This window comes from Anolis sagrei, chromosome 3 (genome assembly GCF_037176765.1).
Source record: "Anolis sagrei isolate rAnoSag1 chromosome 3, rAnoSag1.mat, whole genome shotgun sequence".
Classification (NCBI taxonomy): domain Eukaryota; kingdom Metazoa; phylum Chordata; class Lepidosauria; order Squamata; family Dactyloidae; genus Anolis; species Anolis sagrei.
The window spans coordinates 246,481,613-246,495,005 of NC_090023.1; the positions used below are offsets into that span (position 1 = coordinate 246,481,613).

The 13,393-nt window shown below is 40.1% G+C and overlaps 1 protein-coding gene across 1 annotated transcript in view; it reads right to left on the reverse strand.

Annotated features, from left to right (window-relative positions):
* Window positions 1–2,520: 2,520 nt before the first annotated feature.
* LOC132770547 (NACHT, LRR and PYD domains-containing protein 1a allele 5-like) overlaps window positions 2,521–13,393 on the reverse strand; it is a 40,995-nt gene continuing 30,122 nt past the window's right edge. The window contains exons 14-16 of the mRNA XM_067466020.1: window positions 13,169–13,249; window positions 10,029–10,301; window positions 2,521–4,248 (exon numbers count right to left, since the gene is read on the reverse strand). Coding sequence (XP_067322121.1) covers window positions 4,229–4,248; window positions 10,029–10,301; window positions 13,169–13,249 — 374 coding nt within the window. The 3' untranslated portion in view covers window positions 2,521–4,228. The remainder of the gene's footprint in view (window positions 4,249–10,028; window positions 10,302–13,168; window positions 13,250–13,393) is intronic.

Below are 13,393 nucleotides of genomic sequence, written 5' to 3' on the forward strand. Positions count from 1 at the left end.
CATCTTATACAGTTCTGTCAACCATTCAGACCTCCTTGTTACCTCCTGATTGGCCAGGATTGGCCAAAAGCTCAACTGACATCATGACTTCCAGGCGGGGATTCCCTTGGCAGGGAGAATGGTGGCTGGGGATTGGTCAGGGCAAAGGACAATCAGCTGCAGAGATGTCCCCTGGGGCAATGCCAATGAGATGTTGATGAGCTTTTGATTAGCTCAGCTGTCCAGTTCTGTGTTAGACAAAGATATGGAGCTCAAAAACAAAGGTGCACAACTCAAGGGACAAAGGTGCTGATCCTGGGCAATCAAGGGCTTGGCTGTCAGTAAAAGAGTTAACGAATACACATACTCTTAAGTCTGTGTTTCCAAGGGGGGCAGTAGGCACTCAGCCTCAGGTGAATCACACAAACATTTTTGAGCTAATCTGGCTGTTTGAGTACCAAGTTTGTTCCAGATCCATCATTTGTTGGATTAATACTCCTTTCCAGATGTGGGTGGACTACAATTCCCATCATGCTCTCTCTCTCTCTCACACACACACACACACCATCCCACCACTTTTTAAGCTGGTCATGGGGGATAAATGAGCCAAGTTTGGTCCAGATCCATCAAGACATGTAGAATACTTTTTGGTTCAAATATATAAATAAACATGCCTATTATGACTTTTATCTATATAGATACACTTTATACACATAACCTAAAGGAAATTTTTATAAAATATACTTTAGTAATTTTCTGCATGAAAGTTTGCTTGCACTGGGTCATCAAAAAGCAAATTTGCTACTATCTCAGCCACCCATGTGGACAATATCCAATTTTGGAGAGGTTTGGGTTTCAGAATCTCAGGATTCTGAAATTCCAGGATTATGTAATTAATTTTGTTTACATATGGAAACCACAAGGTGAAAGAGGTAGCAATTTGTGGATTGATTAAAACACTTTACTGCCATTGGCTTATTCTGCTTGTTTACATTTCAGGTGATTCACATTATTTGATTTGTTGCCATGTGCCACAATATCTATACTGCTTTCCTTTTTAGATCCAACATAAATCTAAAACATGCAACCTGTCTCTGTCGTATCCAGACTGTTTCTATTTGCCTAAATAGTTTGTACTTGGATCTGTTAAAGTTGTTATCAAAGGCCAGGCTGGTCCAAAATAAACAGTTCACGTTGGCACTCCCTAGCTAGAATTCTGATCACAATGGGACCAATATATATCCAGATCTGTGCACATTGGTCCCACTGTCCCACTTTACCGGATGCAGATGTTATGGACTTGTCCAATTCTAAATCCAGCAGCTGCAAGTCCACTTAAATATATACAGAATTCTGGACTCTATGTACAAAATATAGATGGCCCAAAGGGATACTCCTGTTTAGCCAGGTTGCTAACAGGAGTGGCACTCAGGGAGCACACAACTCCCCTGCTGCGCCAGCTCCACTGGCTGTCAATCTGCCACCAGGCACAATTCAAGGTGCTGGCTTTGGCCTATAAAGCCCTAAACGGTTCTGGCCCAACTTACCTGTCCGAACGCATCTCCCCATATGAACCATCTAGGACATTAAGATCGTCTGGGGAGCCCTGCTCTTGGTCCCGCCTTCGTCACAAGTGCATCTGGCTGGAATGAGAGACAGGGCCTTCTCAGCGGTGGTCCCTAGGGATATCAGATCAGCCCCCTCCCTTTTAACCTTTCAAAAAAAAGTCAAGACGTGACTTTTTGAGCAAGCGTTTGCAAATGCGAAGTAACTAACAGGAATATGGAATGATTAGATGATGGAACCGGACAATGTTTTTAACAAGGAGACACTAATTACTTATGTTTTTATTGATGTTGTTATGGTTTTTATTATATGTTAATGTTTTTAATTGTATTTATGGTATTGTAGGCATTGAATTTTGCCCTGTAAACCGCCTTGAGTCATTTGTGGGCTGAGAAAGGCAGCATACAAATACAGTGTGTGTGTGTGTGTGTGTGTGTGTGTGTGTGTTATAAATAGTCTGATATTACCAATTCTGAGTCATACTGTTTGGTGAAACTTTCAGCAACGATTAATTTTTGTTAGCTTGGCACTTATAATAGCACCAGGAATGAGTCAAAGACAAGATGTCAGATTTGCACACTTACATGCATTCCATCTATGAAAGTGACCACACTGTAAGCCAATTCCAATTTACACCCTGGCAATGGGACAGGATCCATCATTGTATTTCTTGACAGAAAACCTAGCATGGGTTTTCTGGCAAGCAGTACATAAGCATCAGACCATATACGTGGTACAAAGAGCTTTGCTCTCTAGCACTGTGCCAGGTACTTTCCCCTCCAACATCTGCCACTTGACGGAACTGTCTTACACTGTCAAGAATACACTCATCTCTAACAAGTGCATTCACTGCTATCAGGGACATGGGATTAGTTCCTGTTTGTTCAACAAATGTTTGTTTAATTTTAATTAAATAAAGAAAAAATCTTATGTTTGTATATACATACATGTTTAAAGGCAATGAAAAAACCAAAATAGAATACAAAACATGGGCAATTTATTTAAAACAACATAAGACAATACAATAGAACTGTACAACAAAAAGACAAGAAATTAGTGACATTTTAGGACCAATATGTAAACTCTTCACATAGAGGCCAATGCTACATTTAAAGACGGGGTGATGGGCAACTTGGGAGTCATACAATTGGCAAATGCTTATCTGCTTTAAGATGTGTCTCAATGATTGTATAGCTGGTCTTGAATTACTCCTCAAGAGTTCAAACCATCATTCTAAGGGCCCTTCCACATAACCATATAACCCAGAATATATCAAGGCAGAAAATCCCACAATATCTGCTTTGAACTGGGTTATATTTGGCCCCTTCCACACAGCTGAATAAAATCCCACATTTTCTACTCTGAACTGGAATATATGGCAGTGTGGACTCAGATAATCCAGTTCAAAGCAGATATTGTGGGATTTTTCTGCCTTTATATTCTGGGATATAGGGCCATGTGGAAGGGCTTCTAGTTCAAAGCAGGTATTGCGGGATTTTCCACCTTGATATTCTGGGTTATATGGCTGTGTGGAAGGGCCCTGAGTCCACACCACCATACATCCCAGTTCAAAGGAGATAATATTGGATTTTATTCAGCCACATGGAAGGGGCCTAAGAAGTGTTTTTCATTATTTCTTTGCTATTAAATTTATCCAAAGTTATTTTAAAAATCCTCTAGGAAATTAATGGTTATCAGAGCTATGCACGCACCGTAATTCTAGGATATAAGTAAATAGGGACTCCTGAAAATCTCAGGCCTCATCTACACTGCAATATAAAATCCAGATTATCTGCTTTGAACTGCATTATATGGTAGTGTAGATCCTGTCACAATCTCATTTTTGTTGTTGTTGTTGTTTCTTCTGCTGAAAAAGGAAGTTTCTGGATCTTTTGGTTATGAAACATGCAACGATGCATAATCATTGCAGAAATCAAAACGGCTTCCTGAATAGTTCCAGTGATTAGGCTTCTGCATTGCTTCTCCCCATTACCTTTCCCATGTAAAACAAAATCAGATAACACAAATTAAAATAGCTGAACAATAGTTATGCAAATTTCTGTAATTGCAATGAAGTTAGCTTTTCTTGGTATACAAGTTGGACTCCCTTGCCAAGTTGAGCAGGGTGCATTGGGTTGTATTTTCCATTTTTCTAAAAGCACCTAGAGCCAGCCCTGGTGCCTCGTGATCCGTTCTGCTTGTTTAGGGCCTCAGAAACCACAGCAAAAGAATGCAGCTGCCATTTCCTTCTGTTACATTTCCCTCTGATGTAAAACAGGAAGGTAACATCCGAGCTGTGCACAGCATTTATCATTATCAGTCTCTATTTAGCGACCACAGTTCTAGATCATCTAAGAAGTGTAAACCCAAAAGACCTGAGAACATTTTGGAAAATCATGAACCATCCTTATCCAGGTGACACACATGTAAAAACTGAAGTTCCATCTGTTGGGTATGGCAAAATATCTTTGAGGAAATTGCTCAAAAATGCACTGTTTGATTCCTTGCTCCCCAAAAGTATATCTCACCCCAAAGTTTCCAAACTGTTCTATCATTTTTTCTTCATAGCAACTTGCCAGAGTTTTAGATTGTTGGCAGTTTACAACAAAATCCCATTTGAACTACGTAGAAAATTGTCAAAGAATATTCCTGAAGTTTGGTTTTCCTCTGCTTCTGCGTAAACTCACGTCTGTGCTAAAAAACCTGGTTTTGGGAGGGGGCCAGGGGAGAGAGAGAGAAGAAGAAGAAAGTATAGTTAATGTATGAGTTATTTGGATTACGGAGCAGTGGGGTAAATACATCATAGCCCTATTCAGGCATTTGGGATTAAACTGAATACAAGACCAAAAGAAAGGTAACAGCACACACCTCAAATTGGTTTCTTTATATGAAGAGCAACAGTCTGAGAAGGAGAGTATTGAGTTTTATATGGACACTATCCAGCAATCCAGAATCCCGGAAAATCAGAGCTTTCCGTTGTTTAGAGACTGTGTGGCTCAACATAGGGCCTTTCTGCACTTAGCTAAAATCTAGAGGAAGTGAGCTAAAATAACCTGCTTCCTCCCAGGTTTCAGTCTCCACCCCCTCCCACAACCCTAGGCTTTCCATGGGTGGGGACGAATCCAGTTTACTTTGGATTAATCCGCAATTACCTGAGACATCATTTGGATGCCCCAAGTAAACCTGTTATCTATCATGGATTTTGGGCTTTTATAGAAGGGCCTAGAGAGAGCAGACAGTGAATGGGTTTATTTTAACCCCTTTTTATTGTAAATGCCCATGTTTTAAGAATAGGAAATGATTAATCAAATTCCAGTCTTTTGATTTTGCGCACTGTATATCATTTAGCAATACTGTGGTCACAGATACAATAATAAAGGTGTAATTAATAATAAACAGCAATGCTAAGTTAAGGTACATATAGGAATAGAACAACATTACTCTGGCCCCTTCTACACCGCCATATAATCCAGATTATCAAAGCAGATAATACACATTATCTGCTTTGAACTAGATCATCTCTGGTTCCTTCTGCACTGCCATATGAAATCCAGATTATCTGTTTTGAAAACTGGATTATATGGCAGTGTAGACTCATATAATCCTGTTCCAAACAGATAATTGGAATTATCTGCTTTGATAATCTGGATTATATGGCAGTAGAGAAGGGGATTGAGTCTATACTGCCATATAATCCAGTTCAAAGCAGATAATCTGGATTCTATATGGCAGTGTAAAAGGGGCCTTGGACTCTTCCACACAGCTATATAAAATACAATGTGGACTCAGATAATCCAGTTTAAAACATATATTGTGGATTATCTGCCTTGATATTCTGGATTATATGGCTGTGTGGAAAAGAGAGCAGAGCTCAAATCCTTGCTCAGCCATGGAACCTACTGGGTGACCTTGGGCAAGTCACACTCTCTCAGCCTCACTGAGCCAAAGGCAAACGTTCTTTGAATAAATATTAACAAGAAACCCCTTAATCATATGCCAAAGTGAAAGCCACATACTAATATTATTCCAGTATTTACTGAATTTTTACTTCTCAATACCACAAAATCCTATTGTACAACCTTGTACATATAAGATACCTGAATACTCTGCTGGTTACACCTTTAGGCACCTGCAGCTGATTGTATTACTATAGAAACTGGAAATTCTATTTCAAAGAACCAAAAATAAAGAATGGGTACAAATTTGAAATAAATATTTTATGCCAAAGTGATCGTTATTTTATAAAATTCCCCAATCAATTTATTTTCATGTATATATGTCATTTTCTTATAGCCTGGGTGAGCTTTGGACAAAACACCTGATGGAAAGATGGTGATACCCAGACCCACAATTATGACCTTCTATGGGGTTTGGGGCAGGAACAGGGAAAAGCTGGAATATTACTTAAGTTGAAAAGCATATATTACTGTAAGTTAAATAACACCCAACATGTGCAAGCATGAGACAGGCAAAACTATACAATGAACAGGACAATAATTGGATTACAATATATAAATGCAAAATACAATGGAAACGTAATCAAAGCACAATGGGAATCCCAGAAATAATCTCCATCCTATGAAGCCTTCATTGGTAACAGTGTATATAATCTGGTGCCAAAACAACATATTATGAGTATAAACTTAAAGTTAAGCCTATAAACAACCACAACACATAAGTCAAACCACAATATATAATCCAACTAGGGAACCTTGTTCCTCCAGATCAGAGAGATAGTAGACGCCTGCTTCTTATCCAAGGCCGTTATTACCTGTGTATAAATCTTTAGAAATCCTGCTAACTTTAAATCCTCATTCTTACTCCTACACTCTGTTAATCTGGCCTGTGAAATCATTTAAAATGTATAATAAGATTCTAGCTTTTATAAGCAGGTTGAATAGGCTTGCACAAGGGATTGCATTTTTTAGAGAATTTGCATCACGAGAATATTAAGCCAACCACCAGATAAAGGCTTGCGTCACCAGCAAGAAGTTTTGTTCCCTACATGCCAGCAATCAGGTATGCTCCTTTGAGGTGTGGTATACAGTTTAGAATTAAAACAGAATTAAGACAGAATTTCATTATGACATTATTTCACAGGTGCAATACAGAATGTGTAGGAAAGATGTTGACAAGCTGGAATGTGTCCAGAGGAGGGTGACTAAAATGATAAAGGGTCTGGAGAACAAGTCCTATGAAGAGCAGCTTAAAGAGCTGGGCATGTTTAGCCTGAAGAAGAGAAGGCTGAGAGGAGACATGATAGTCATGTATAAATATGTGAGAGGAAGTCATAGGGAAGAGGGAGCAAACTTGTTTTTCTGCTGCCCTGGAGACTAGGATGCAGAACAATGGTTTCAAACTACAAGAAAGGAGATTCCATCTGAACATTAGGAAGAACTTCCTGACTGTGAGAGCTGTTCAGCAGTGGAACTCTCTGCCCTGGAGTGTGGTGGAAGCTCCTTCTTTGGAGGCTTTTAAACAAAGGCTGTATGACCATCTGTCGGGGGTACTTTGAATGCAATTTTCCTGCCTCTTGGCAGGGGGCTGGACTGGATGGCCCAGGAGGTCTCTTCCAACTCTATGATTATATAAATCTATGATTATAACTGTAGATTTGAGTTGAAAGCTTTCCTATGCCTTAGATATGAAACAGATCAGGTAATATCTGCCTTCTTGGCCTGAAGACTGCCAGATTGAATAATGTTTTGTAGTTTATATATAGGTTCCACTTTCCATTTCTACAATATACATTTTTTTGTACAGAGTGTCATCAAAAGATTCATGAAGATTTATATCTGATGAAGATTTCATCATGTTACTGCCTGTTATGCTTCTATTGCAGGGAAGAGACAACAGAGACAACATGCATGTAGCCTTCCAAATCTAACTCCCAACAACTCTAGGCAGCATAATCATGGTGGTGGACCATGGAAACTGTAGTTCAACAACAGCTGACAGGCTAATCATTTCTTACTCTTGTTCAAAGGTGTTCTAAAGCAGGGTGAAAATCTTGTGACCCTACAGGTCACTGGTTCTCAACCTGTGGGTCCCCAGATGTTTTGGCCTTCAACTCCCAGAAATCCTAACAGCCGGTAAACTGGCTGGGATTTCTGGGAGTTGAAGGCCAAAACACCTGGGATCCACAGGCTGAGAACTACTACTCCAGATGTTATTGGAGTCCATGGAGTTTCAATCCAAAACACCTGAGGGGTGTATGATCTCCACCCCTGTTGTAGAAGAATATGTAGAAAAGTACATCTCAAAAGGAAATCCGAGAAGACAAAACATGGGAATAATCTATTTGAAAGAACCAGCTAGGTCTTTCATAGTGTTGCACATTTATTAGGTGCAATTTTAATGCTGAAGCAACCTTATTAACTTTAGCTTTAGTACAATCACAACTGTTGCAATATTATATAGTAGAGTAAGCTTTGCCATAGCATGTAATTAGATCATGATCTTATAATTGGCTATAGCACAATTCCCATCGTAAGCAGTCAAAACTGGCAAACTGGTACCTTTCCACATCTCAGACATTAAGTAGCAGCCTCACCTCCTCTCATCTTAGGGTGCATCCAGATAGCCCTTTAAACCGGGAATATTCATGTTTTAGAAACATGAATGTTCCTGGGTTCTAATCTATAAACTGCCCAGAAAATGCATGCTTTCAGGGGCAAGTATCCAGGTGCACTACCAAAACCCTTTTTAAAAATAAAAGAACTTACCTGACCTCCATTAACGTGGTGCTGGAGCTCTCCTGGCGCACAGAAATGATGTGCCAGGATAAAGGGTAGTGGGGGGAGAGAAGGAAGTTGGTGTCCTCACAGTTTTCCAGGCTAATTTAGCCCAGAAAAGTGTGGGACTACTGTCTGGACTGCCCCCTCAAAAGTCCAGAACTTTTGAGGGAATAGTCCAGAAAGCAGAAGTAGTGGATTTGTCCCACGCCTTCCAAACCCACTAACAAATTAATTCATGACAAACCAGTTTTCCTGCTTTTTGGAAGGGGGTTGAACTGAATGGCACATGAGGTCTCTTATAACTCTATGATTTTACGATTCCATAAACCAGGGTTTTCCTGGTTTGTAGCAAATGAATTCATTTTTCTGTGGGACACCATCTGGACAGCCCACTTTAAAATGCAGGAACTCCCACTTTAAAGGAGCTCTCTGGATACACCCTTAATGGTTCCGTTCCAAGAAGAATCCCACCAGCTCCCTGCCAAGCTGAATCAACATAAGGTGGCCCTTCCACAAGGCAATTCCTTGGCCATGGCAAATGCTTGTTGCCTTTCTCCACATCATAGCCCCTATCTTTCTGTCATGCCTTTGTCCTCTACCACTGAAGCCCTGCTTCTCTTCTCTTCTCTTTGCTCCCTTGCCTCTGGTCACCAACCACCACCACACATTTTTGTTCAGGCTATCCAGGCTCCTCCTCTACTGAATTAACACATAGCACTTACTAGGCTTAGGCCTCTTCTACACTGTCATAAAATCTGGATTTTATATAGCAGTGTAGAAGGGGCCTCAGGATCAGCAGCAGCAGTGATGCTACATGTATTGTCGAAGGCTTTCATGGCCGGAATCACTGAGTTGTTGGTTTTTTTGAGCTATATGGCTATGGTCTAGAGGCATTCTCTCCTGACATTTCACCTGCATCTATGGCAAGCATCCTCAGAGGTAGTGATGCTACACTTTCCCACATTGCAGTAGTCCATGTTTGCCAACGGCAAGTTGTTGGAAGAAGAGGAGTGGAGGGAAAGGAAGAAATCGTGGAAAGGGGGAGTTCGTGCCCCACTCAAACACCACTCTGTGCAATGCAAAAATGTCTAGCTTTGCTTCTGCTGCTCCTGGAAGTGTAAGTCTAGCAATGTATTGTGTGTCTGTGCAACAGCAGCAACAGATATGCACACAAGTAGAGAAACTCCCAAGACCCAGCCAGTTTTATTTTCAGCATAATAAAAATGTGGTGAATTAAATAAGCATTGCTTAGCCCTGGTTAGTACTTGGATAAGAGACTGCCTATAAATACCAGGTGCTGTTGGCGATATTTCTGAGGGAAAAAACTGCCAAAACCACATACACACAGCTTAGAAATGAGTAATGCTTACTGAGATCATCTCCCTAAGTCTAGTTATTTTTACAGCACAAATTGCTAATTTAAGGACCACAACTATTGCGTTATAGCAGATCTTACTGCATCACCACTAAAAACGAACAAACCTTAGCTCTTGCACACAAGACAAGCACAGGAAAGATTTAATCACAGGAAAGAAGAGAAAGCAGGGGCCACATATGAGAGACATGGGAGAAACCAACAGACCAGAGTTTTTGCTTTGATGTTGTGACAGTTAGAATCCACACTGTAGCATACTTCAATTTGCAGGACACTTAAGACACTTTGCTTTAAATTACTTCTGCTACACTTACTTTCTGAGTAGCTAAAACATCATGGAGAAACAAAGTCTAAAGACAGTTGATACTTACCTTCTAGAATTTGTAGCACTTCATAGGATGCATCGCCTTTTATGCAATCATATAAACTTTGGGCAGTTCCATTGTTTTGCTCGGAATCCCTCCATTTGCGCAGCATCATGCATTTATATATATTGATATCTTCATCTTTTGCCTCAATCTGCTCAATATCTTCAACAGACACCTTGAGACACTGAATACCAAGCACTTTCCAATCTTTACCCATCTTCTTTGCAAGGATCATCAGCTGTTGATCAGTTAACACTGTTTTAGTTTTAACGCCATCTAAAAGAATGGAAATATAAAACAGTTATATAGTTATTGTTTTTGCTCTCCCTTTAAACCCCAGGAGGTAATAGAGTGCTTCCAGACTGCCCCCCATAATCCGTGCCAAAGTGGGTTTTAAAAGTGTGGGGTTCCTCCCTAAACTACAAACTTAGAATTCTGATGGAGGCAGAAACTGTTTTTTAAGTGGATTTTTAATCTGGTGTAATGAAGTATCTAATACAGGTGTTCTGTCGCGCACTGGGTCCGAACAAATTGTCTTTTTAATATAGGACGTACACTTTAAACCCAGTGGGAAGCCGGGGTGCCCGAAGAGAGATTGTTAGAGATTTCCTGAAGTAATGGGCTTTAGAGTCTTTAATGGTACAACAAAGTCTTTATTAAGGAACAAATCTTCAAACAATACTTCAAGGCTTTTCTATTCTAGTCTTTAAGAGACTGGCACTGACTTAGATTAACAGTACTCTCTCAGCATGAGGAAGAACTCTTTATAATCTCTCCCAGGCTGCTTTCTATCTATGCCTCGTTGGCGTGGGTACTACTACCGAATCCACGTGCATCTGGGTATCGAGCAGACCTTACTGGCTGAGGCTTGAAGATATTGCACCTGGAATTCTGTGGTTCTGTGATGCTGTCTAATGGGAACTTCAAGGGTGTTTTTCCCCTCTGTGCTGTGAGGCTGAGAGACTGTGAGCTCTCAGCCAGAGCCTTTGGGATCTTTTCCTTCTGTTTCCCCGGATGGTTTCCGGATGGTCCCCGGATGGTCTTGAGGAATGAAGCCTTTCCTACAGGACAAACTGATTTGCGTCCTATAGACTGGCTTCCTTGTGAGTGAGTGACTAAAATGGTTCTTCTCTCTTCCCAGAGCCCAGAATAAGGGGCGGAACCAAAGCTAAATGATGATGGACAAGTGGCTTGCCCTATAACTGCAAACTTTAAAGGAAGCCACCCTGCTGCAAAATCCCAAGCCTAGGATTGCAGGCATACCTTTAATATAAAGCAAATAAAGTTGGAACCCCTGGTACTGCCGTACAAGAACAACAGGGGTCCTCAAACTAAGGCCCAGGGGCCGGATGCAGGCCTCCAAGGTCATTTACCTGGCCCTTGCTCAGTGTCAACCTAAGTCTGAAATGACTTGAAAGAACATAACAACAACAATCCTATCTCATCAGCCAAAAGCAGGCCCACACTTTCCACTGAAATACTAATAAGTTTATATTTGTTAAATTTGTTCATTTTAATTATTGTATTGTTTTAAAGTGTTTTTTGCACTACAAATAAGATATGTGCAGTGTGCATAGGAATTCATTCATTTTTTTTTCAAATTATAATCCAGCCCTCCCACAGTTTGAGGAATTATGAGCTGGCCCTCTGTTTAAAAAGTTTGAGGAATTATGAGCTGGCCCTCTGTTTAAAAAGTTTGAGGACCCCTGATTTAATAGGTCTAGTTGGAACCTCTCCATAATAACTAAAGTTGTCCTTCAATATTAGTTTAGAAGTATGAAGTCAACTTAAAGGCAGCTAGCTATCAGCAACAAATGAAAATGATCAAGTATCTCCCTCTAGTGGTCACTTACTGACATAGCACACTGCATTCAGAGACTAAAGCAAAAATTGGGAAACTTGGGCCCTCCAGGTGTTTTGGACCTCTGGCTGTTAGGGATTGTGGGAGTTGAAGTCCAAAACATCTGAAGGGCCCAAGTTTGTCCATGCTTGGGCTAAGGTCTCTATTACATATCACTTTGGGCCCTTCCACAAAGCCATGTAACCCAGAATATCAAGGCAGATAATCCACAATATCTGCTTTGAACTGGGTTATCTGAGTCCACACTGTCATATATTTCAGTTCAATGTGGATTTTTTACAGATGTGTGGAAGGCACCTTTGATATCAAATTGCCATAACTGTATCCCACAACTTTTTAGCCTTAAACAAATTTTAAAACTAATTTAATGTATTATTCATATGTAATTACTGTATATATTATGTGTATGTAGTGGCATCGAATTGTGCCGAATGTAAGCAGCCCTGAGTCCGTCCCCCCCAGGGGTAGAGAAGGGTGGGGTACAAATGCTTGAAATAAAATAAATAAATACATGGAATCGACAGATTATGCTATTATCTATCTAGCAGTGTTAAAGAGACCTACCTTTATACTTGCAAAAACTATTCATATTTTCCTCCATATTCAGATCATATGTCCTTTGACGTTCTATACATATGCATGATATTAACAAATGAAGTTGTTATTACATGTGTACTAATCAAATTTAATCATTAGTACAGGTGGAGAAACCCTTACCTAGAATTCTAAAACCCTAAATACTCAGAAATCCTTTACTTCCTGAAACTTTTACTTCCTGATATATCAATGTACACAAACTTTGAAATTATTCAAACATAACAGCTTCTGCCAACCACAGCTTCTGCCAACCTAGCAGTTCGAAAACATGCAAATGTGAGTAGATCAGTAGGTACCGCTCCAGTGGAAAGGTAATGCTGCTCCATGCAGTCATGCCAGCCACATGACCTTGGAGGTGTCTACGGAGAACGCCGGCTCTTTGGCTTAGAAATGGAGATAAGCACCAACCCCCAGAGTCGGACATGACTGGACTTAATGTCAGGGGAAAACCTTTACCTTTACCTAACCTAAAATTACATTCAAGCATGAATGAAACATAAATGATGTTTCCATTTAGACGTGGGTCCCATCTGCAAGATATCTCATTATGTACATGTGTGCAAAATCCAAAATACTTCTGGTCCCAGGCATTACCAGATAAGGGAGACTCAACCTGTATATTGCAGAATGGGAGGATAAAATGTGACTCATGATAATTGTTATTTAATTATACAAAATCCTTTACCTGAAATGTCATTACCCTTTAGCCGTTTATTGTAAAGCTCATCACCGGAAAGACTGTTACTGGATTTACGTCTCCTGATGCCTGAGAAAAACAAATAAAGGACATAGCATTCAAATGTTGCATTTTGGCAGTCATTTGGAGTTGGATTCACACTAAGCATATTACTCCTCAAGGCTCAGATTATGAATGCAGAAGGTATATCTACACTGTAGAATTAATTCATTT